General features: G+C 41.1%; 1 protein-coding gene across 3 annotated transcripts in view; it reads right to left on the bottom strand.

Moving 5' to 3' along the window:
- The window catches only part of c2cd3 (C2 domain containing 3 centriole elongation regulator), a 165,806-nt gene extending 144,009 nt beyond the window's left edge, over positions 1-21,797 (bottom strand). For all 3 annotated transcript variants that reach the window (XM_072262790.1, XM_072262791.1, XM_072262792.1), the window contains exons 1-6: positions 21,641-21,797; positions 12,114-12,383; positions 8,129-8,286; positions 6,011-6,228; positions 5,225-5,409; positions 2,126-2,261 (exon numbers count right to left, since the gene is read on the bottom strand). In XM_072262790.1, coding sequence (XP_072118891.1) covers positions 2,126-2,261; positions 5,225-5,409; positions 6,011-6,228; positions 8,129-8,286; positions 12,114-12,383; positions 21,641-21,689 — 1,016 coding nt within the window. In that variant the 5' untranslated portion in view covers positions 21,690-21,797. The remainder of the gene's footprint in view (positions 1-2,125; positions 2,262-5,224; positions 5,410-6,010; positions 6,229-8,128; positions 8,287-12,113; positions 12,384-21,640) is intronic.
- Between the last annotated feature and the right edge of the window lie 4,132 nt (positions 21,798-25,929).

Raw genomic sequence — 25,929 nt, 5'->3', positions numbered from 1 at the left:
ATTCTGCCTCCGACAGTTGAAGGTCGGAGGGGATGGTAAAGACCCGGCACGGATGAGAGCTGGGATCAGAGGGGGGAGGGGGGAGGCTGGGGGTGTCAATGGAGAGGGGAGGGTTGGAGTGAGAGGAAGATGGAGCCTCTGAGGGCCCAGGAGTTGACGGTGGGATCTGAGGAAGATGGGGCTGCGGAGTGGCGGTGGGGGAAGGGGAGACGGGAGTCACAACAGCAGCACTTGAAGACCCGGCCTGGAGTTCAAGGCTGGCGTCGCAGTTGGAAGTTGCGCAATCGCTGTGAAGGTGTTCATGGTCGTTGCTGGAGTCCAGGTTTTGAATATGCCCTGAGGTGTTGGAGCCGGCGAGATCAATGGCAGGAGCCGCAATCTGAAGTTCATGCCTGCTAGCGTCGGGGCCGGCAGGCTCTGGAGTCCGTAGATGTAGGATCTTGCAATCTTTGCCTAACATGACAAAGTCAAAAAAACGGCGATTGCAGGTGTGAATCCGACGGAGGATGAAATAACGGGTAGGACCATTACAGACGGCGAAGAAAGTGTCCCGAAGGTGTGGAAGGGTCTGGGATAGGGACACCAAGTACCTCCTCATGGCGGAGAGAGTCGCCTTCAGAGCTTGACGGGAGAAATTATATCTACTTTATTAGTGCTGGTATTAGTTCTGATTGGAATATGTGGATCAGAATTAACATCTATCCTCGCTGACAATCAATCCTGGCGCAACTCAGGGACACATGCTAAGCTCACTGCTCTACTCTCTCTACATCCACAACTGTGTTGCTAGGCACAACTTAAATGCCATTTATAAATTTACCAGTGAAACAACTACTGTTCGTAGAATTTCAGATGATGACAAAGAAGCGTACAGGAGCAAGATAGATCAGCTTACTGAGTGGTGTCGAAACAACAAAGCTGCTCTCAACATCAGTAAGACCAAGGAATTCATTGTGGACTTCAGAAAGAAGAAGTCAAGAGAACACACATCATCATCCCTCATCAAGGGATTAGCTATGGTCAAGGTTTGAAGTTCCTGGGTATCAACATACTGAAGATCTGTTCTGGGCCCAACATATTGATGCACTTACAAAGAAGGCACGACAGTGGATATATTTCATTCAGAGTTTAAGGAGACTTGGCATGTAACCAAAGACACTTGTAAGCTTATAACGATGTACGGTGGAAAAATGGTTGCTTCACCATCTGCTATGGAGGGGTCACTGCGTGGGATCAGAAGACGCTGCAGCAAGTTATAAACTCAGCCAGCTTCATCACAGGCATGAGCCTACACAGCATCGAGAACGCCTTCCAAAGGTGATGCCTCAAGAAGGTGGCATCCATCATTAAGGACCCCCATCACCCTGGACATGCCAACTTCCATTACTACCATCAAGGAGGAGGCACAGGAGTCCGAAGACACAGAGTGATCCTGGAAAAGCTTCTTCCCCTCCACCATTAGATTTCTGAATGTACAGCGAATCCATGAACACTACCTCACTTTGTTTCTCTCTTTTTGCACCACTTAATTTAATTGTATATATTTTATTCTTTTATTGCGATGTACTGCTGCCTTAAAACAAAATTTTATGACATATGCTTGTGATATTAAACCTGATTCTGATTGAAAGCTAAGAAGGAAAACAAAATCATTCAAATCAACATTTCCATTCATTCATTCACCTCATTCAGGACACCTGTTAAAATGCAAATATTACAAAACACGTTGACAGCATATCCTAACAAAGATATAACCCTCATCAAACATGAACTGTAACATCTGGGTGAATTATCACAGGTTTTTTTTCCCATCCTTGGAAAGACTGAGGCTGGGCTGAGATAGCACATGCAGAAAAAAGAGTGGCAGGAAACAATAAGGAAAAATCCAGGTTATGCTTCATATCAATCTAATTCTGCTTTAAAAGAGAATAATACAATAACCACTGGGGCTTTGCCTCAAAAGATTCCTTTCAATAGTGGATAGTTTTATCACAGATATGACAGGAAAACACTTAATTCATAAGGAAGTTGTTTTTTCAATGCACATCACATTAGTTTAAAATTCAATTACATTCATTATGGCACAAAATGTCTTGGTGACCACTGAGAGTTTGATTATGCTTACTTCCATTTTGGTACATCAATAGACTGACAATGAGTTGAGGAAGAAATGTCCACTAATCCAGATCCACCGTTCGGAGCAGTCTTCATTGCAGAAATTACCATCGCATTTCGTAGTTTGCTACCTCGGTCTAGAAGAACTGCCAAAAAAGAAATATATTGAATGAATGAATAAGTACAAGAATTCTCACTACTATAATAATGAATTTACAACGAAGCTTTAATTTAAAGGTACTGAGTGAAAAGACTAGTTTTGACAATGTTATACAAGTAAAAGAACCTAGACTCAAAACACAGCAGCTTTCCTCAATAGTTTCACCATCATCGTTTTTAACACTTTAATGATAGCTAGACACAGTACTCAAAATATTAAGAAGGTAGCAAGTATATTAGGGGGCATTCTGAAAGAAGCACGTGCAAGAAATGTTTCCCGGAGTGACCTGGTTTGATTTGAACACCGGTGGTAGTATTTTGACTTCTGGAACCAGTTGGCTGCCAGTCAAATTTTCCTTCAACAAATTTCTATTTGTTAAGTTAAAATGGTTCAGTTATTGAATTCCAAATCATCGGTGAGAATAATCCTAGACTATAACCTTTCAAAAGGTTTATCCATTAAGTTTCACCACAACCAAATTTGTAATACTCTTTAGAACAAATTTACATATTATAAACTATGCATTTAAGACTACATTCAAATAAGTTTAGAAGATTGCACAAACTTCAAGCTCCAGCTGTACATGCACGTGATGATCGGACTGCGGCTGGCTTGTGCGTGCTGAGAACAGCCTATGTACCATCAATCTACAGGACATGACACTCAAGGACTTGGGCTATATTATTATTGCATCGCCTCTGATCTGGGCTGACATCTACGTGCTGGGCGGCACCTAATTAATTAACTTGTTTATTTCGGCTTTTTTCTTAAAGATGTGCTGGGTGCGTCCCGGCTACTGCTGCACCACTGCATTCTTCGCGGATCGGTATCGGTCTGCGGCCCGGAGGTTGGAGACCACTGCATCATCCCAACCTCCAATGACTCAGCCTAACACACCATCACCAGTGTGCTCAGTGCTGTCTTCCCAATTCCGGTAAGACATACTACACTGTACATATATTATTTCTATTTCATATAGGCTGCGTATTTTTATGTGTTATTTGGTATGATTTGGCAGCTTCATAGCTTAAAGGTTACTGGAGAGAGTGTTCCTGCCAAGAGCGCTTGCGTGAGATTTTCGCTACAGTGGACAGTGCAGCAATGATTGTAGATAGTATTTCTACTTTATATAGGCTGTGTATTTATCATATCATTCTTGCTTTTACTATATGTTACTGTTATTTTAGGTTTCATGTGTTATTTGGCATGATTTGGTAGGTTATTTTTTGGGTCTGCGAATGCTCACAAATTTTTCCCATATAAATAAATGGTAATTGCTTCTTCACTTTACGACATTCCGGCTTACGAACCATTTCATAGGAACGCTCTACCTTCGGATGGTGGGGGGAAACCTGTATTCATCTATCAGGTCAACCTTCAGCCCTATTTGCTCTGGAAAATAAGCCTAGCCTATCCCATTTCTCCCTATATCTGAAGTTCTCCATCCAGGTAACATCCAATAGAATTCCCTCTGCACTTTCTTCAGCACAATCAAACACACATGATACAAAATGGGCAAATGGGACAAACACAGGACTGACTTTTTTTTAAGTTTGGCTGTTGCTAAGGGTATAACTTATCACAAGAAAACTGCATGTGAAGCTAGCTTATCTTCTGTAATTCACAAGGGAATCGACAGAGTTTGCTTTTGCAATAGTTTGATACATGTATAAAAGGAGCCATGCTCTCTGTATTATTTGGAGTTCGAAACCCACTGTCAGCAGTTCCACCCCCCATGATATCTATATACTACTAAAATTTTCATGCTCTGTTTGTCTGTTTGTGACCTCCAATTAGCCCAAACAGTGCATTACAGCAGCACTTTTTTTGACTAAGTCGACTTAAAATGCGCTAACTTACAGAATGCACACAAAGTTCAAGGTTATATATTCATATAAAATTGCTCACTCATCAATCAACAGGCCCCGCTTTCCACAACCTGAGCCGATTCCAGCTTTAATGGAAACCACGACGCGACACCATGACGCATGCACACGGCCAGCCTCGCAGCAGCACCAACCACAGCAAAAGAGCAGGGCTATCATGTCCCTTTAGGAGAGTGCCAACCACATCATCAAGAAAAATCAGCATCCTGGAGGCTTTGGTGCTACTGCTTCGTATCTTCTATCAAGCATTAGGGTAAAAAAATATGGACAGCCTAATTATGCCGCATGGAAAGAGAAGGTGGACATTATGGTCAAGACTGCACTACCTTTCTCTCGAAGGGTGCCCCAACGGTCACTGGGCTGTCTAGTCGTGAATCAAGCTCTCTTTACTTCAAAGCCCAAAATGTCCCAGTGGTGTATTTGAGTAATTTCTTTAACAGGCATGTACACTTTAGTCTTTCACATTTTCACATTATGCAGCCAATGAAATAATTTTTTAAGGGAAACCACAAACCAAAATATGAAAAGAAGAAACAGCAGTGTAATCTTTTTTTTTGTAAATCGCAACATAATATCACTGGCCTGTGAAGGCAAGTATGCCACATGCCGCATTCACTGGCCTAGTGTCCAATATTGTCACTGACAGGGGATCAGACTTGGACCTTTAGGTCTCTCTGTTCATCAGCATTCTAACATGCCCTACCAAGTGATTACCCCTATTTAATTTTCCAGGTATATCATTTGTTGGATTAAATTCATGCAAAATATAAGCGTAACAACAAATTTGTTCTAAAAAACCAATTTCAGATCAAGTTACAAACAAAATCTTTAAGAATTATTGCTTGATTTCAGAAGAATCAATTGTTGGAAACATGAAAGAGTATCATTTAGTTGGGTTGTGGAATGCCTAAAATGAAAAATAAGTCAGTAGCCTAGAACTCTCATATTTCCAAACACAAGAACAGGTCAGAAAGAAATGTAAAAGAGTGCAGACACTGCGGCAAATAAAGTACACAATATGTTCTGGGTTGTGACTGAATAAGAATTCAAATTCGTAACCTACCTGAAATTAGATTTTTAGTATTATGGCTTTCTGCTGACAGTACACGTTTCTCCGTACTTTTGTTTTCAGTGTCAGAGGTCTTTGTGGGTGCCAAAGAAGCAGAATTCAGCAGTTGATTACTTTCAGAAATATTTGTCTTTGTGGGACTTTTTGCATTTTCCTGGAAGTACAAATGATCTTTTCCTCTGAAGGATGGACAAGAGAAACATCACAAAAAAAGTGAAAAATCAATTTTCCTCTTTGGTTTGCTTATAAATTGTGTCCCAAATGCAGGGATTCTTAATTATCTACAAAGATAGTAATGATTACATTATTTTCCACAGATTCTTTTCATGATGTTCTTCTGTAATTACTAACACTCAAGTTTCCATTGACTTCCACTGTCCTTTGTAAAGTTTCTACCAATTTTTCCTGCCTTCCTCAAATACATCCACACCTCCTCAATTTAGCTCACTTCTTTCACAATGAAGCCTAGATGACTGTAGGGAGCTGTAGGGTTCTTCAGTCATCATGGCTTTCTGTTGTTGAATCCCTTTGTTTAACATGCTTCTCCTACTTACTATTCTATAATCACATTCCAGTCCTATCTACTTCTATTTTAAAGAATTGAAGAGCAGTAAGAATCCTTTCTCAGTGCTAAAATTACTATAGAAATACAAGCTACTGTGAACATAGGAAAAGGCACGTTGGTCCACTTTATTTGTAATGCATATAATCTTGAAGTATAATGTCACTATTTAAACTTTCATTTAAAACAAAACTGAAGATTTGTTTTGCTGCTATTACCTGGGAGTATTTGAAGCACTACTTGACAGAGACTCCTTTCCACTTAAGCTGCTTAATGACAATTTACGAGGAGCAAGATTTTCTAAAGATCCAGTTCTTGAAGCATGCGCTGCTGCAGGACTTTGGATGGACACTCCACCATCCACACTCGTGACAGTGGTTGGAAAAGAACTGCCACTAACAAAAGTATCAGGTAGAGATTCCAGAGCAAGTGATACCTTGAAACCATGCCAATAACATAAATAAACTTAAATGATCAGCATCAGTAACATATAACAGTTAGTTACATATATTAAGAGATGAAACAACATGGTATGTGCTAAAACAGACATGAACACTTTAGTCTTTCACAATCTCACATTATGCAGCTCGTGAAATGTTTTTTTTGAAAAAGGAAACCACAAACCAAAGTATGAAAAGGAGTAAGTACTTTGTTCTAAAATGACCAATTCAAGTGACCATGGAGAGCTTCAACACTATCATGATAGTGCATGGGTTCATCTCCACTTGATAGAGATGAAGGAGATTTGTGTTGACACCTCAGCCCAAAATCCTCTTACCAGTGGAGTACTTCCCGAGCAATATAATATTTGTGCTCATGTCACATCCATAAATTCTGAACCCATGACCTTTTGACTCGAGGATGGATGCAACCAAATGAACCAGAGACACTCCCTCCTGCCTAATTTCTCTTTCACCAGTCTAATTTCCCTTTATCATACTGGTGATCAAATCTGAAAACCACACAGAGTTCTAACTGCATTATGAAGAAACAGATATTTACAGCACAGGTTCCTCATTGTATCATGTTTGGACATCCCAGAATTCTACTTGCAACCTTCTTGGTTATGACATCCTAAGACCAAAAGACATAGGAGCAGAATTAACCCATTCAGCCCATCCTACTGCTCATCTAGACCTCTCTTCCAGAATCATTATTTTGCTTTTGCACTTTTACACCTGCACTTTCAGGAAACAAGTTCCAACTCTGCTCTACCATCAATTAACCTGAAATCTACACTCATTATTCATTTCTCTGAAAGTTGGCCCTTCTGCTTAAGCCTCTCATAATCTTAAATATCCTGATAAAAATGTCAAAATTTCAACTTCCTTTCTCCTACTTTCACCAATCACCTGGAATGGAAATACCCACAGCCAAGCAAACCCAAGCACGCTCAATGTTATGATGGCAACAAAAGAGTGTTTGTTTATTAATTCACATTTAAATACAATACTGAAGGACTTAACCATAGATGAGACAATAATGATGCATGTAATACTATAGCAGTTCATTTTTCTTCTACAAATTAATTGACTTTGTTCACAAAACAGCAAAGATATCTATGATTAACACATATACTCTAACATACATTACTTACATTGAATCAGACAAAAAATAAGTTTATTCCATCAAAGGATAAAATCAACAGCCATGATTCAGTGATTAAATCAATCAAATTGCATTTTTATTCATTGATATTCTCAGCAGCTCCCCCTTTTAGTTTGAGGATTAAAATCCACAATCTTCTCAATGAACAATGAGTTGCCCTTTGCTTGATGTACAATTCTTTGATCTAATTTATACTTTATCAATTTAAGAGTAGAAAATATGCAAATAGTATGTAAATATATATTAATTTATGTTCATTGTTAGTGGTAGCAGCAGAAAGGGCACCCTATATATAACTTGATTAAAACTTCAATATCTCCTCAGTCTTCTTTCTCCTCTTCTCACCATCCATCTGGGACAAAAACAACCCAAGCCAAAATGCCACAAAATACCTACAGCAGAGCTCAAATAGACAAAATGACATCTCACAGGAAATATGCTCATGTTTTCACATGGATATGAAACTGTCAATGTTTAGATGCATTGCTCAAATTTTCGACTTACTCTATCAACAACTGGTCATTCATTCAGTGGAATAATATGGGAAGCTCTAATGCACCACAATAACAATTAGTGATTTCTGCAGCTTGCTGGTTATTTCTTTAATGAAACAAAATTATTACAAAATATTATTTGCTTTGGCCTACGCCAACTAAGTTCCAAACAATTTTGGTTAGTAAAATTTTATATATTTTCTAATCAAAAATACCGAGGATAACATTTCTAACCTGTAGTTCTCCAAGTTTCTCCGAGGTGGGTGAAAAAACTGTGAAACATCCACTAATGTCATAGGTGGGTGACAGCTGTGATATTCCATTTATTTGAACTCGACCAATGGGAAGATGGTCAGCCTTTGTCATCACATCCAATATCAGCACACCCATATCTATCATGTTAAAAAATTGAACACAGCAGCATGTAAGTCTAAAACTAGCTTGAGTTATTGCCAACAATAACCATATTCCAGAAATGAATTTTTTAATTGCAATAAATTTGATAAGTACATTAACTTTCTCAGGTGGTTCAAAGGTTCAGTTTATTATCAAAGTATGTATGCAAAATAAAACTCTGAAGTTTGTCTTCTCTGGGTAGCCATAGAATACAGAAAACCATTAAAGTAGTTGAAAGGAAGACATCAATCCCCTCCCCTCATATAAAATGAAAAAGAAAAACTTATAATAGCTATTGGTTTGCATTAAATGGTACTTTGTTATACATTAATTTCATCTGACAAACTGTGTCCATTCCTCTCATCATTCTCACCTCAGAATATATTGAATTTATTCTGAATCCATTTATATTCCTTACTAAACTGTTCACTTATCCAATCAGGAAATGACCTAAGTATATGATTGCCCATCTATTTCAAACTATTTTTTTAAATGAAGTTCAGTTTAGTTTGCAATTATGCTAGTATGTCTTCTTATTTTATTTATTCATCTTCAGGATCTGAGCAGGGTTGGCAAGACTGAAGTTTATTGCACATCCTAAATGCCTTTGAGAAGGAAGTGTGAGCCACCTTCTTGAATTACTGTAGTTCTTCTGCTGAAGGAATGAAGATACATTTCCAAATCAGGGTCCTTCCTGATGGCAGATGTCCTAAATTTAGGAAGTGCTATCTAAATTATGGGTTTGGTTGGTGCTGTCAGAGTAGCCTAGGTGAGTACCTTATTGATGGTACATACTATGGCTACTGGTGGTGGAGGGAATGAACGTACAGGATGATGGATGTGGTACCAATCAAGTGAACTGTGTTGTGTTAAGATTCTTTAATAACATTGTTGCAGCTACACGTATCCAGGTAAACACAAAATATTTCATCTTTCTTCTACCTTCAGCTTTGTAAATGGTGGAAGGTCATTTAAGGATGTTTGCAGGTTAGATGCTGCAAGATGACTTGCTCTGGTAAGTGTGGTATTAATATGGCTACTCACAGATCACCCTTAGGAAAATGATAGTGGAGGCCTCTCATGGTAACGGATAGATGGCCTGTCTCTTGTCAGAAATGGTAATTGCCTTGCAGATTATGGCAAAAATTCTATTTGCCACATTAACATTTTTAGTGTGCATGCGCCAGTCGTGCATGCAGCCTGGTACAGCCGTTTCAATCTATTCTTACTTTCTTCTTCTTATTTTTAATTTACGTTATTTTTGTTTTTTTTTCTCACAGTAACACGTCGAAGCTGCACCCTCTCTAACATGCTGGTAGAGAGAGTTTTATTTGGGTATTTTTTAGCGCTGGAAATGGTTACATCCCGACACGCGGGACAGAAGCAAGGTCGCATTGTGTATTCCAGGGACCAGCTAATGCCGGCCGGTTTAGGGAGCAGAGCGGCGGACACCCCCGCTGAAATCCGGAGGAAAACACACAGAAGATGCAGAGGGGAATCACAAAGTCGAGGAAAGAGGACTGGGTCGAGACAACAGAGACTTACGGAGAAGAGGAGTTCGGTGGGTAATACCGTTCCGGCTGACCGGAAGTGCACTGAGAGTGGTAAGCATAAAGGAGTTGGGTGCTTACTGATCTGGTTAAAAACAGATGGTGCAATCCGAGGCATATTATGATCGACGAATGTGTTTGCAGACTGGATATTGAACTTTTTACTGTGGGACTTCGGCCACATTCCACCGTGACACAACACTTGGCGGCACGGGAGGTCGTTCCTGCCTGTGGCCATCGAACGTGCAGCTCCTCCCATGGAGGGTCAGACACTCTGAGCCAATAGACTAGTCCTGGACTTATTTTCCATCTGGCATAGCTTGCATTTTGTTGTTTGATTGTTGGTGGTTTTTGTATTGCTATATTTACGCTCTATTCTTGGTTGGTGCGGCTGTAACGAAACCAAATTTCCCTCGGGATTAATAAAGTATATCTATCTATCTATCTAACTATCCATGGCCTAATAAAGACTGGGTCTTCCAACACGCAAGCATGAATTGTTTAATTAAATTAGGTGCCACAGTAGCTTAGCGGTTAGCATGATCTTGAAGTGTTCTGGAGCTCAGAGTTCAATTCCAGCACCATCTGTAAGGAGCTTGCACGTTCTCCCCGTGAATCACATGGGTTTCCTCCAGGTGCACCAGTTTCCTCCCACAGTCCAAAGACATACTGGTTAGGTTAGTTGGTCATTGTAAATTGTCCTGTGATTAGGCTAGTGTCAAATAAGTGGGTTGCTGGGTGGTGCAATTCATTGGGCTGGATCTCCAAATAAATAAATACATAACAATTAATCCAGAAGTTATGTTTGTAATGAAGGCTGTGAAATTATCTGCTCTATCTCCATTCCTGTCCTTTTCATGAAAGGAAGTTTATTAGTGAAGTAGCTGAAGATAATTCTAAGATTCTAGCCCGAGGAACTTCTACAGTGTCCTTGAATTGGAATAATTGACTCCAACAACCTCCACAGTTATCCTTTGCGCACAGTACTATTCCAACCACCAGACTGTTTTCCCTTTGTTGTCCACTGACTCTACTTTTACCAAGTTTCCCTATTCAAACTCAGTCAAATGCTGCCAATGTTAAGGGCTTTCATCTCACCTGACAATTTAGCTTTTCAATCCATGTTTGGATCAAGGGTTAGATGACATTTGGAGTTGAATGCTCTTGGCGAAGCTCAAACCAGGCTTCAGTGAACAGATACTACCATTGTTCATGACATCTTCCATCACTTTGACAGATTAGACTGATTGGAAAGTAATTACCTAGATTAGATTTGTTCTCCCTTTTTGTGGACATGACATAGCAAAGTATATTTTTTAAAATATTTTTGGGATTTGGGCATTGCTGGCAGCATTACCCTGTCCAATTGTTCTTGAGAAGGTAGCTTGTGAGCTACCTTATTGAATCACTGCTTTTCTTTTGGTGCAAGTACTCCCTTAGTGCTGTTGGGTAGGGAAATCCAGGATTTAGACCCAACCTCAATAAAGGGCCAGGAATTTTCATGATCAGGTATTCACTCTCTTAACATTGCGGTATAACTTAGAAAGAGACAATTTGCCCCATCAGCTCGCAGAAGAATTTCATCTTCCCACTTCCCCACTTAATTGATTGCAACATACTATTTCTCTCACGTCTATCAACTCGTGTTGAAGGACAAGGAATTTTACAGTGGTCAATTAATCTGCCAACTCGCAAGTCTTTGATAGATGGGAGGAAAAAGTGAAAATCACATTTACATAGAATATACAAGTCCACACATTCAGCACCAGAGATCAGGTTCGAATATGAACCAGTGGAGTAGTGAAGCAACCTGTGTGCCACCCAGAAGATACCAGTATGGGGGTACTGTACTGGAACAGCTTGTCTAAAAGCATAGAATGCAAGCTTTCAGTAGTACAACTGTCATGCTATCTGGTCCCACAGCTTTTATTATATCCAGTGCTCTAAGCCGTTTCACGATTCATGAGGACTGAATCAAACATATTGGCTTCTGTGATGGTGCAAAATTGAGAGGAATCAAAAACAGATCACTAAGGACAATACTTGGGTTAAACACTAGTGGAAGTACATTCACATGTTGGGCTCTACCATACTAAGAATAAGGATCTTTTGAAGAGTCTTCTTCCCACAAGCTGTTTAATTGCACATCACCATTCATAACTAGATCTGATGAAGTTATATATTATTTCAGCATAGTGTTATTAAACTCAACACAAAATTTATTTGAATAGGACAAACATAATGGAATTTAGAGATTAAGGTTTGCAACTGACCTTCAAGGTAAGAAGTAAACTGCTTTGGTCCACAATGAACAGCATATCGAGCAGTGGTTTTCACAGATTTAGGTTCAGCATGTGAAGAATCCCTTGGGTGAAACAAAGTGCCATTGGAAGTTTCACCCCACCAACGCAGTCTAACAAGAGGGGCAACTAGAGGCTTGGGAATGAACCACACAATTTTGCTGATTGTTATCCTTAGGAAACATTGAATCTGACCTTCAACAAGTGGTGGCAAACTTGTAGATGGTATGACATCACTTATTCCTGTAAATAAAAGTAAGGTTATGATGACATTGAAGGCTCTATTTTTCTGAGATAAATTATGATGCTATCAAATGCATATAAAATATTAAGAGTATTAATCAACTCAAACATTAAATAACTACAAATTAAATATATTATTGCTCAGAAAAACATTGCAGCACAGCAATTTTTGTTATTCCAAGCTTAAAGATATGTCCAAGTGCCCATGAAGTTAAATAATAATGGTTGCTGAAAAGGAATGAGAAGTGATTATTATGAATGTCACAATATTAAAATATTGCTGGCATATCAAAATATTTACACTTAAATGCAACTGAAAAAGTTTTATTGCAATGCAGATCCTCATTTAGAAGGCAAGAGGAAAACTAATGGTACTTAGAATGAAAAGAAAATCTGATGAATAAACAAACATGAATAATCTGGTGAAACACAGTGACTACTTGTTGGTAGCAAACAAAACTATAAATTACTGAATTAATCACCCTTTTTCTCGAATACAATCACTGCAATCAATAGCATCTAATTTCCCTTTTGGAGTTGAGCTTTTGAACAGCCTGTACAACCTGGCATTTTTACTTTATTTTATTGTCGCCAAACAATTGATACCAGAGCATACAATCATCACAGAGATATTTGATTCTGCGCTTTGCGCTCCCTGGAGTACAAATCGGCAGTAGATATTAAAAATTTTAATTATAATTCATAAATAGAAAGTAGAAAATGGAAAGTAAGGTAGCGCAAAAAAATGGAGAGGCAGGTCCGGATATTTGGAAGGTACGGCCCTGATCCGGGTCAGGATCCGTTCAGCAGTCTTATCACAGTTGGAGAGAAGCTGTTCCCAAATCTGGCCATACGAGTCTTCAAGCTCCTGAGCCTTCTCCTGGAGGGAAGAGGGACAAAAAGTGTGTTGGCTGGGTGGGTCGTGTCCTTGATTATCCTGGCAGCACTGCTCTGACAGCGTGCGGTGTAAAGTGAGTCCACGGATGGAAGATTGGTTTGTGTGATGTGCTTTTGTGATTTCTGTGTGGTTTGTGTGATTCTTATGGTGTGAAATGAAGTCTTGAGGGTACAGGATGGTTGCGGCTTGGCATGAACGGGCCCGGTAGTTGGGAATGAGTCAATGTTTGGACATAATGGAGCGGACTTGGAGGCAATTCAATGCAGCAGAACTGAGGCGAGGCAAGTGGAGGTGAAATAAGGCAAAATTGAAGCGACAGGGCATGGGCCCAAGAGCGAGGAGAGACCCGAGGCTTGATTGATTTAAGTGCTGGACCGAAGTAGAAAGGTTAGATGCAGGCCAAACTGAGCGGTGGGGCCTGGGCCAAAGGCAAGGAACAATCTGGAGTTTGAACAATTTAAGTGTCAGGCCAGATCGAAAAGTTCAAGGTGTCGGAAACAGAGCTTGCTGCTCCACGAGGTGTACTCTTCTCTGCGCAGAATTGAGGCTGTGGCCTGCAGCTAATGGGCTTCTGGATTGGCTGTAGTGATGATTGGTCAAGGCTGTGGACTCACATTCGTGAACTTCAATTCTGAATGCTATTTGTTTATTTCTATTTTTGCACAATTTGCTTTTTTCCTGCACATTGCTGTTCGGCAATCTTTTTTAAAAATGGGACTTATTGGGCTTCTTTGTTTTGTGGCTGCTTGTAAGGAGGCAAATCTCAATACTCTCAATGACAGCTGAGTAAAAATCCATCAAGATACATCCTGAGGTGTTGAGTTTCCTAAGATGGTGTAGGAACAGCAATCTCTACTAGTGATGAGCATAACGTGCTTGTCCCACGTCAATATACTGGTAATGGTAGTCCCCTAGAATTTGAATGACTCGACCACAGACACTTACTTTCTAAAGTGGGGGGGGGGTGACAGGTAGTGGGGTGTCAGCAGAAGTTAATCCTCATTTCCGATGTTTTGATAGCATTAAGCTCCAAGTCTTACCAGCACATCATGCTGTAAGACAGCCTCCCTCTCTTTGACAGCAGGTCACATCATTATTAGAGATGAGACCAACTACTTTTGCGTCATCTGTGAACTTTAGGAATTAATGGATTTGTCTGTGGGTATAGTCATTTGTATAAAGTGAGAACAGGAGAAGTGAAAGAACACAGCACTGGAGACAGCCTGTGCTAAAAGACACTGGATTAGCCAAGTATTAGCCCAGCTTTATTTACTGCTTCTTTCCCGTCAGGAAGCTCATAATCTACTGACAGATCTGTAGGGTACAGCTAGGTGTGTTAGTTTACTCTGCAGTGACTCTAGAACAACGATGTTGAAGGCAGAGGATATACCTCTGGAATATTTAGCAGTTAAGTGCTGTCCTTTTTACCCACCACAGGAGTTCTCCCGGGTCATTTTGGTAGCAGTATACATTACACCTCAGGCCAATGTCAATCAGGCTTTAGATGATCTGAGCAATGGGATCAATATGCATGAAACAGAGCACCCTAAACGCATCACCATCATTTTGGGAGATTTTAACTAGGCCAGTCTGACAAAAAAAATCACTAAGCAATTACACCCTATCCTCGCTATATGCGCCTTCAGACAGTGCGGATTCACAGTTATGCGAGGAACCTATTTCTACCAACTTCCCGTTATATGCGTCCAAAACTCTCAGTGATGCGAGGAGCACTGCTTTCCTGCTAGTACAAGTCACGTGTGCACGCCTCACATTCTCACTCCCACCAGTCTCGCGTTGGTTTTGGCAACGTGCGGATGTGCGATCTTGCGCTCTTAAACTGTTGTTCTTTTTACCTACAGTGCACTAATTTTGTGCTTGAAATATTTAACTATGCCTCCTCAGCGCCCGATGTCAAGTCCTGGGCCATCAGCCAAGTGGCAGAGAACTGTTTTAACACTTGAAAAAAAGTTGGAAATTATAAACAGAGCGGCATCGGGTGAAGGTAACACAGCTCTGGGACACTACTTCGGCCTGGGTAAGTCCACGATCAGAAACATCAAGAAAAATGCTGAGAAAGTTAGAAGTGCAGTGATTGATTCATCACAAGTGTCTTCAAAGATTGTTACCAAACTGCGTAACCCGATTATGACAAAAATGGAGCAAATGTTGAGTTTGTACATTGAGCATGAAACAAACAGAAAAACACTTAGTTCCGATCATCTTCGTGTGAAAGCTTTGGAAATTTATGGTTGCCTTTGTTCAGAGGCTAGTGAGGAAGTGTCAAGTGATATTGTTAGCTTTAATGCAAGTAGGGGTTGGTTTTCTAAGTTTGTTTATCATCACAGGCTTCATAACTGAGCTGTGCGTGGTGAGCAAGCCAGTGCTGACCATGAAGCTGCTGAATGCTACCCTGTGCAGTTGCAGGCTTTGATAGTCGAGTTAGGCATCACACCAAAGCGGGTGTTTAATGCAGACGAGACCGGGCTTTTTTGGAAGCCTATGCCGAAACACACTTACATAAGTAAGAATGAAAAAACTGCATCAGGTTTCAAGGCAGCAAAGGATGGATTGACTTTGCTTATGTGTTCCAATGCCGAAAGAGACTGTAAGATGAAGCCTCTCTTAGCTTACCATTCACTAAACCCCTGTGCTCTTAAGGGTTTGAGTAAGAATATGCTTCCTGTCCACTAGGCAGCTAACAAGGAAGCATGGGTCACTGGTCAAATCTTTGAAGATTGGTTTGCTAATCATTTTGCTGTTGAGGCTGAACGCTACTGCCAGGAACAGAATCTTGCCTTTAAAGCTCTTCTGTTGCTTGACAGCATTTGGACAGCATTCATCCTAACATAACAGTGCGTTTCCTGCCGCCTAACATAACATTGCTGATTCAACCACTTGACCAAGGTGTGACATCCACATTCAAGTCGTACTTTTTATGACGAACTATCTCTCAGATTCTACAAGCAACAGGCGATTTTGAAAATCTCGGGAGTTTACCAACGGTGAGGGAATGGTGGAAGTCCTTCAACATCAGACATGCCATCAACAACATTGATGAATTCTGGAAAGAAATCAGGTCTGAATGGAGCGTGGAAATCAATTTGGGCAGAGTGCGTGCATACCCTCAAGGGGTTTCCCACCTTCACTGCAGCTGTCCAGGACTGTGTGGCCCTGAGCCGTAAAATTGGTTGGGAAGGATTCTCAGATCTCGAGACTGCTGACGTGGTAGAACTCCTGGATTCTCATGATGAAGGATTAAGTGTGGATGACCTTCAGCGTTTAACTCAGACTGAAGGTGATAACGATGAAGAAGAAAGTGTCGAGTTGCAGGTGAAGGATTTTACGGTGAAGCAACTGGCAAAATTTTTTAAGGTTACAGAACACTTGCCACAAATGTCAATGGACATGAACCCAAGTTTAGAACGGAGTCAGCATTTCAGTCATTCCCTGCAGTCAAGCCTTTTTCCCTACAAGCAAATTTATGCTGAAAAACAAAATGCTGCCAAGCAAACAACCCTCACCACTTTCTTCAAACCGGTGTCATCTCCTGCTGCCAGCAGTACTGAGAGTTCTGTGACTCTTCCTTCAACCTTTGCTGTCCTTGATAATCCCGACGACACACAACCATCCACCTCATCCATGTAAAGCTGCCCAACACCACAACAACCACTCATCTCCCGGAGCGAACGCACCTGCCACTGTTGGTGAGTACTGTACTGTACACCCTAGTATGTTAACTTTCTATGATTTATTATGTTGTATATTACCTTAAATTCATGAAATATAATACGAATGCTGCCTTGTGGTACTGCTTTTGTGTCATATTGGTATGAAAGTATGAATAAATTACAGATAAAACATATTTAGGAAGCCTCCAGAACCCAACCCTACTTTCTCCATTAAATAATTATTCACATTAGGCGTCGACTTCGAGGAATGTATCCCCCGCATATAACAAGGATAGGGTGTACCATCAACAGATCACTTACAATACCAGAGGAAGCAACACACTGGACCATTGCTACATCACCATCAAGGATGCCTACCGTACTATTCCATGCCCTCACTTCGGGAAGTCTGATCACCTGGCTGTACTTCTACTCCCTGAGTATAAGCAGAGACTGAAGACTACAGCACCGGTAGTGAGGACCAAGAAGGTATGGACAAGGGAAGCACAGGAGCACCTACAGGACTGCTTTGAATCAGTGGACTGGACTGTATTCAGGGATTCATCTTCCAACTTGGATGAGTGTGCTGCAGTTGTTACCAACTTCATTAAAAACTGTGTGGATGAGTGTGTGCCTACAAAGACTTACTGTACATTCCCAAACCAAAAGCTGTGGATGAACCAGGAGGTACATCATCTGTTGCAGACTAGATCTGTGGCATTCAAGGCTGGCGACCCAGGCTTGTACCAGAAAACCAGGTATGATTTGCGGAGGGCTATTGTGAAGAGACAATTTTGAACAAGGTTGGAGGCGACATTGGATGCATGGCAACTCTGGCAGGGTTTGTAAGATATTACTTCCTACAAAGCAAAACCCAATAGCATGAATGGCAGCGATGCTTCACTACTAGATGAATTCAACGCTTTCCTTGCCCATTTTGAAAGGGAGAACACAACTACAGCTGTGAAGATCCCTGCTGCACCTGATGACCCTGTGATCTGTCTTAGAAGCCGATGTTAGGCTGCCCTTAAAGACAGTGAATCCTCACAAAGTGGAAGGTCCAGATGGAGTACTTGGTAAGGCTCTGAAAACCTGTGTCAACCAACTAGCGGGAGTATTCAAGGACATTTTCAACCTCTCACTGCTACAGGCGGAAGTTCCCACTTGCTTCAAAAAGGTAACAATTATACCAGTGCCTAAGAAGAATAATGTGAGCTGCCTTAATGACTATCACCTGGTAGCACTCACATCAACAGTGATGAAATACTTTGAGAGGTTGTCATAACTAGACTGAACTCCTTCTTCAGCAAGGACCTGGACCCATTGCAATTTGCCTATTGCCATTAAAGGTCAATGGCAGACACAATCTCAGTGGCTCTCCACACGGCTTTAGACTACCTGGACAACACCTATGTCGGGATGCTGTTCATCGACTATAGCTCAGCATTTAATACCATCATTCCCACAATCCTGATGGAGAAGTTAAAGAACCTCGGCCTCTGTACCTCCCTCTGTAATTGGATCCTCGACTTCCTAAATGGAAGACCACAATCTGTGCGGATTGGTGATAACACATCCTCCTTGCTGACGATCAACACTGGTGCACCTCAGGGGTGTGTGCTTAGCCCAATACTCTACTCTCTATATACACATGACTGTGTGACTAGGCATAGCGCAAATACCATCTATAAATTTGCTGATGATACAACCACTGTTGGTAGAATCTCAGGTGGTGCCAACTAGTGGAGCAGTGTTGCAGCAACAACCTGGCACTCAATGTCAGTAAGACCAAAGAACTGATTGTGGACTTCATGAAGGGTAAGACGAAGGAACATATACCAGTCCTCAGAGGGATCAGATGTGGAGAGAGGGAGCAGTTTCAAGTGCCTGGGTGTCAAGATCCCTGAGGATCTCACCCGATTCCAACATATCGATGTAGTTATAAAGAAGGCAAGACAGTGGCTATACTTCATTAGGAGTTTAAAGAGATTTGGCATGTCAACAAATGCACTCAAAAACTTCTACAGATGTACCGTGGAGAGCGTTCTGACAGGCTGCATCACTCTCTGGTATCGGGGGGGGGGGGGAAGGGGCGGCTACAGGACTGAAAGAAGCTGTAGAGGGTTTTGAATCTAGTCAGCTCCATCTTGGGTACTAGCCTACAAAAGTACCCAGGACATCTTCAGGGAGCAGTGTCTCAGAAAGGCAGCGTCCATTATTAAGGACCTCCAGCACCCAGGGCATGCCCTTTTCTCCTTGTTAGCATCAGGCAGCAAGTACAGAAGCCTGAAGTCACACACTCAGCGATTCAGTAACAGCTTCTTCCCCTCTGCCATCCGATTCCTAAATGGACATTGAACCCTTGGACACTACCTCACTTCTTTTAATATATTTTGTTTTTGCACGTTTTTAATCTATTCAATATATGTATACTGTAATTGATTTATTTATTATTATTTTTTCTCTTCTATATTATGTATTGCATTGAACTGCTGCTAATTTCACATCATGCTGGTGATAATAAACCTGAATCTGATACCTATGTTCTAGCCTTTTGTGAATCACGAAGTAGAATATCCAAGTTCTTCCATAACTCAGAGCTCTGCAATCTCTCACCATTTAACTTCTATATTGCTCTTTTATTATTGCCATCAAAATGGATTATTTCACATTTTCCAATGTTCTCCTTTTACTCACATACTTAATCAAGATTCAAGAACATTATCAAAGAATGCAAAAATTATACAACTTTGAGAATTTTCTGCTTAGTCAGCTGCAAAGCAAGAAACCCAAAATAACCCAATTTATCTTTCGAATTTGTTAATTTATTAATCTTAGATTTCACAAATCTATCAATTTGTAGCGTCCAAATGTTTTCTTCACTGTTTATATTCCCACCTATCTTGTGTCAACCGCAATTGAGACCTTATATTTACTTCATACCCCATCCATTATTTATTTACTATTATTTTATTTTTTTTTCTCTCTCTCCTCTTTCTCCCTCTGACCCTCTCACTATACTCCTTGCCCATCCTCTGGGCTTCCCCCCTCCCCCTTTCTTTCTCCCTAGGCCTCCTGTCCCATGATCCTCTCATATCCCTTTTGCCAATCACCTGTCCAGCTCTTAGCTCCATCCCTCCCCCTCCTGTCTTCTCCTATCATTTTGGATCTCCCCCCCCTCCCACTTTCAAATCTCTTACTATCTCTTCTTTCAGTTAGTCCTGTCGAAGGGTCTCGGCCCAAAACATCGACTGTACCTCTTCCTATAGATGCTGCCTGGCCTGCTGCATCCACCAGCAATTTTTATGTGTGTTCCTTGTATTTAAGAAACTGGATGGGGAAACAAAACAGGGATCCAACAGCCTGTTAGCTCAACACTAGTAGCATTGAGATTTCTGACTAAGGCTGCAAAGGTACAACACCCAGTAAAGTATAAGATGATTGAGAAAAATTAGCAACTATTTATGAAAGGGAAATCATATCTGATTAATATGCTTAACTATTTTCCAATCAACTGTTCTTTGTGAATATGATTAGCAAAAAAAGACAGTATGAAATTTAAAAAGACTTCAAAAGGGATAGGAATGAGCAGAATAGGCAAGGACATGGAGGTGGAATGAGCAAAACCTTGAGATTATCCACAAGTACACAAAACAGAAAAGTGGAACTTTTTTTTGTAAATAGTGAAAACATGAAAAGATTGGTGTTCAAAGGGACCAGAGGGAGCAGGGAATTAGGAAGACAAATGGCATGTTGATCTTTCTTACAATAGGATTTCAGACAGGAAGAAAGATGTCTTACAACAATTATACATGGACTCCATAGAACATCAGCTGGAGGTACTGGATGCAGTTTAGATCACTGCATATCATAAAAAGGATTTTGCTGTGCTAAAACAAAATGTAATAAAGGTTGGCAAGACTAATTGCTAGGACTGTATGATTGCAGTATGAGTGGAGATTGATTAGATGAGGCATATCTAGAAGTTAGAAGAATGGGAGGTGATCTCATTGAAATTAACAAAATTCTTATAGAACCTGACATGGATATAAGGATGATGCATCCCCTTGCTTAGGAGTCTTGAACTGAGTTGATCCAAAACAGAAATTGAAAAGTTTCTGGGTATTAAAATTTCAAGAATAGCCAGGGGAAATAAAGCTGAGGTAGAAAATCATTCATAATCTTCATAAATGGCCTGAAAGTTACTTGCGTTCCTAATATTTTCGTTCTTAATACATGTTTCAGACTAATTAACTTTCATCACGATATATGGGCTCGATTGTAAAACTTCTGCACAAGTTGTCTGCATGACACCACATTTAAAATTACTTTACATGATCCTAATTTAGTACAAGATACTACCTAAATATATGTCAAGTTCAGTTTCTCCGATGGTGGAGGGAGGATTTAAAGTAGATCTGTAATCTCTAAATAAAATGTGCTACAAAGTGGGAGGCGATAATAAAAACTTGCGAATGGGAATGGATGAAATTAACATTCAGACACCAAACCCCACCCAGAAGGAATGCAGAGTGATTAGTGAAAGGTTTCGCTATTTAATCTATATTTCCTAACACTCAATACTTTCTGGCTTGTCTATTTTCCTGTACTATAACATCAACTGACAAGGCCTACTAGATCAATGGGCAAATGCATAATACAAAGTAACCGGGGAATCCCGCTCTTACTTTTACTTTTCTTTCCCAGCTTTGCAGCTTTGGGCTTCTTAGTTTTCATTGTTTCTCTGTAATTTTCCGGTGCATGTCACTAGTCAAAACAACTCAAACCTCGTCACTCGCCCGCACACCGAGCGGGCACAATCGTCGCGTCGGTTGGGTGCCGAACAGCGGCCGCTCAGCACGCTGGGACACTGGAGGACCAAGACTTGGTTTACAGCCCGCGCTCCCCGGCAACTGACTCGCTCTTCAAACGTGCCGCCAATCGGCTGAGCGTTGGCGGACCGTAAGGCAGCACGGGGACGGGGGCGGACCAGCCGCCGGCAACCAGTTTCCAACCCCTGGGGGTAAAGATGCGGAGCTGTCGGCGGGAGAAATAGGGTCAGGCAACTTTTATCGGAGCTGAGGAAGTAAGGAGCGTGTTTCGCCAGCCCTGACGGACGGTCTCTGACTTGAAGTCACGAACGCAAGAGATTATGCAGATGCAGGAAACCTTGAGCAACACGCACATCATGCTGGAGAAACTCGGGGAATTAGGCTGTATTTATGTTTATTCCCCTCTATAGATTAGATTATGTTCAACTTTATTGTCATTGTGCCGAGTACAGATATAAAGCCAATGAAATGCATTTAGCATCTGACCAGAAATGCAAAGAATAGTGTTATTTACAAAATAACTGCGAATTTAAAAAAAAGTGCTACAGCACACAAATATAGAAGTACTGAGACAGTACAATACAGATGCAATACTGCTTAGCGCTGTGATGAGAGGTTCAGCAGTGTCACAGCCTCAGGGAAGAAGCTCTTCCTGTGGCTGCTGGTGCGGGAGCGGAGGCTCCTATAACGCCCACCGGATGGGAGGAGAGTAAAAAGTCCACAGTTAGGGTGAGATGCATCCCTGATAATGCTTTTCACCCTGCCCAGGCAGCGTTTATGGTAGATGTTCTCAATGGTGGCCTGATGCTGCCTGAGTTCCGCCAGCATTTTGTGTGCGTTGTTTCTCTTTTTATTTCAGATTTCTAACATTTTAATATATTTAAGTGTGTTTAAGTTCCAAGGAATGGGAAGACGGAGAGACGAGGATGTCTCTGTGAGGGAAAATAGAGGAAATGCCTCTGGTAGAAAATACAGGAAATATCTGTGACAATGCACCCAGTTATCGAGATTACAAATATGTTTTCTTAATATAAAAACAAATGCAGGATATCTTTATATTTTAGATATCTAGCACCTACAGTTTCTTTTGATTTTTGATTCTTTGAAGTTCCTTGATGGCCCCTGTTTTCTAGACTCTTTCCTTTTGATGTAATTTAAAACAGTCATTTTCTTGCTTTTCCAGTTTTATTGAAGGGTCAATAATAAAAATTGAAATGAAGATTACTGATGCTGGAAACCTGAAACCTGAAGGCAATTGAGAGCTTGGTGATGTGGTGTCATGGCAACATCCTTTCAATGAAAAATGAAAGCAAAACCAAACAACTGGTCATTGACTTCAGGAAGGGGGCAGTACACATTGTCCCCTTTACATCAATAGTGCTGAGGTCAAGAGGGTTGAGGGATTCAAATTCCTAGGAGTGAACATCACTAAAACAGACATCTCACCCTGCAAAAACTCATTTCAGGGAGGTAGCACCATCAATTTGCCGGAGACTTCCGGGAGAGATGGGATGTCTGCAATAGAGTAGCTCCTTAGCAGCTAGCCAGCTAGTTTAAATAACGTTAGCTATGCTAATGAATAGCTAACGTTAAACCTGTTAAACTCACCTCAACATGTCTTTTACAGTCTTAACCCACCATGGGCAATAGAAAAGTCATTGTTGCAAACAGTGCAGTGAGCAACACTGTCATTATTTTGACCCCTATTAGGCAGGGGTACACTTTAGTGTAGTCTGGGGTGACGTATGTTTTATATATTTTTTTGGAACACTGCAATGGCACACTCTCGCTCTCTTTCTCTCTCTCTCTCTCTCTCTCTCTCTCTCTCTCTCGTGGTTGCTCGCGCGCTCTCGCTCTCTCTCGCTTTCTCGCTCGCTGTCTCGCTGGCTCTCTTTCCTCGCTTGCTTGCGCTCTCGCTTGCTTTCTCGCTCACTCTCTCGCTTTCTCGCTCATGCACTCGCTTGCTTTCTCTCTCGCTCTCTCTCGTGGTCGCTCTCGCACTCTCTCTTGCTTTTCTCTCAGTTGCTCTCAAAAAAATTGATTTCCGTGATATTGTATATAATTTGCGGGCATCAGGGAGCTACTATTAATATGCGGGAGACTCCTGGAAGTTCCGAGAGAGGTGGGATGTCTGCTAAAAGCCTGAACTGGCCCAACCATGTTGACATCCTACTCAAAAAAGCTCACCAGTGCCTCTCCTTCAGGAGGCTAAAGAAATTTGGCTTGTCTCCTTTGACCATCACCAATTTGTATTGATGTACAGGTTCAGTACCCCTTATCCATAAAGAGAGAAAAGATAAAATATGAAGGGAAGATAGCCAATAATATAAAAGAGGATACAATTTTTTTCAGATATATAAAGAGTAAAACAGATGAGAGTGGATGTCGGACCACTGGAAAATGATGCTGGAGAGAGAGTAATGGAGGACAAAGAAATGGCAGATGAACTGAGTAAATATTTTACATCAGCCTTCACTGTCTCCACTGCCTTGTGGCTATACCCACTCATGGGGAAGGCTTTGGGAGTAAATCCTAAGGGAAAAATCTGGAGCTGGAGTCTCCTAAGGCAGTCCTATGTTGAGGCCAATGCTGACTGGCAACTCCTGCAATGCTGCTGGTACCAAACCGTATTCGGCTTTGCCATTCCTTTGGATTCATCAGATGGGGAGTTTGCTACATGGGCAACAGCTTGCTCTCCATATCGTACTGCCCAGGCTTGCATATCTAGACAACATTCAATTTTTAGCAAATGATGAACGGTCCAATAAACCTCAATTGGCATGGTTACTGAACTCCTCAGACTGTATATCATTGGAGTGTAAGAGAAATTAAGATAACCTAGGGCAGGGGTTCCTGAACTTTTTTATGCCGTGGACCAATACCATTAAGCCCGTGGAATCCCACACAATCAGAGGGAGGACATGCAAACTCCACATCGACAACACCAGTGGTCAGAATTGCACCCGGCTCACTGGAGCTGTGAGGCAGCAACTCTACAAGCCATGCCACTTAGTTGAAAACAGCAGGGCACTTAACAGAGCTTCAGCTTTTCTAGATACCTACTTGCACCAAAAGGAGATTGTGTCAAACAAAATTAAACAATAAATTCAGAATAAGATTAGTTAAAGCTTTTAAGTTTAATATTTGTATGTCTCTGATATAAATGCCCAACACTTTACAGTGTTTCAGCAAATTCATCACATGATAAATCTGCAGAAATTAAGATAATCTTAAATTCAAACAATAGGGTGGCTGAGTTATTACAACCAGAGTAAATGAGAATATATAAGAAACACAAGCATCTGCAGGCCCATCAATCCCTTGTTCCTGCTGTAGGGTTCAATAAGGTTGTGGCTATTTTTTTTACCTCAGCATCATTTTACTGTCCCAAATCTATTTCAGTATACTCACCTAATATCGAAAGGTCTGTGAGCTTTGTCTTGAATATGCAACTTCACTGTTAGTTACAGAATTCGGAAAGTTCACTGCCCTCTAATGAAGAAATTACTTCTCACTCCAGATTTGAATGGCCATTCTCATAATTTGTGTTTGTGACGGCTAGCTTTATATATCCCAATCCTGTATCTTCCTTCCAGTGTCTGAAAGAGGGTCTTGATCCAAAATGTCAACTGTCCATTTCCCACTATAGATGCTGCCTGGCCCACTGAGATCCTTGGGCATTTTGTTTGTTGCTCCAGATTTCAGCAACTGTCTCCTTAAGAATTCTGTATGTTTCAATTACATTAGGCATTTGACAAGGTTCCACACGGTCGGCTTATTCAGAAAGTCAGAAGGCATGGGATCCAGGGAAGTTTGGCCAGGGGGATTCAGAATTGGCTCGTCTGCAGAAAGCAGAGGGTTGTGGTGGAGGGAGTACATTCGGATTGAAGGGTTGCGACTAGTGCTGTCCCACAAGGATCGGTTCTGGGACCTCTACTTTTCGTGATTTTTATTAATGACCTGGATGTGGGGGTAGGAGGGTGTGTTGGCAAGTTTGCAGACGACACAAAGGTTGGTGGTGTTGTGGATAGTGTAGAGGATTGTTGAAGATTGCAGAGAGACATTGATAGGATGCAGAAGTGGGCTGAGAAGTGGCAGATGGAGTTCAACCCAGAGAAGTGTGAGGTGGTACACTTTGGAAGGAC

The sequence above is a fragment of the Mobula birostris genome, chromosome 7, assembly GCF_030028105.1.
Source record: "Mobula birostris isolate sMobBir1 chromosome 7, sMobBir1.hap1, whole genome shotgun sequence".
Taxonomy (NCBI): Eukaryota; Metazoa; Chordata; class Chondrichthyes; order Myliobatiformes; family Myliobatidae; genus Mobula; species Mobula birostris.
The sequence above is the reverse complement of the archived record's forward strand: the minus strand, read 5'-3'. Positions and strand labels throughout refer to the sequence as shown.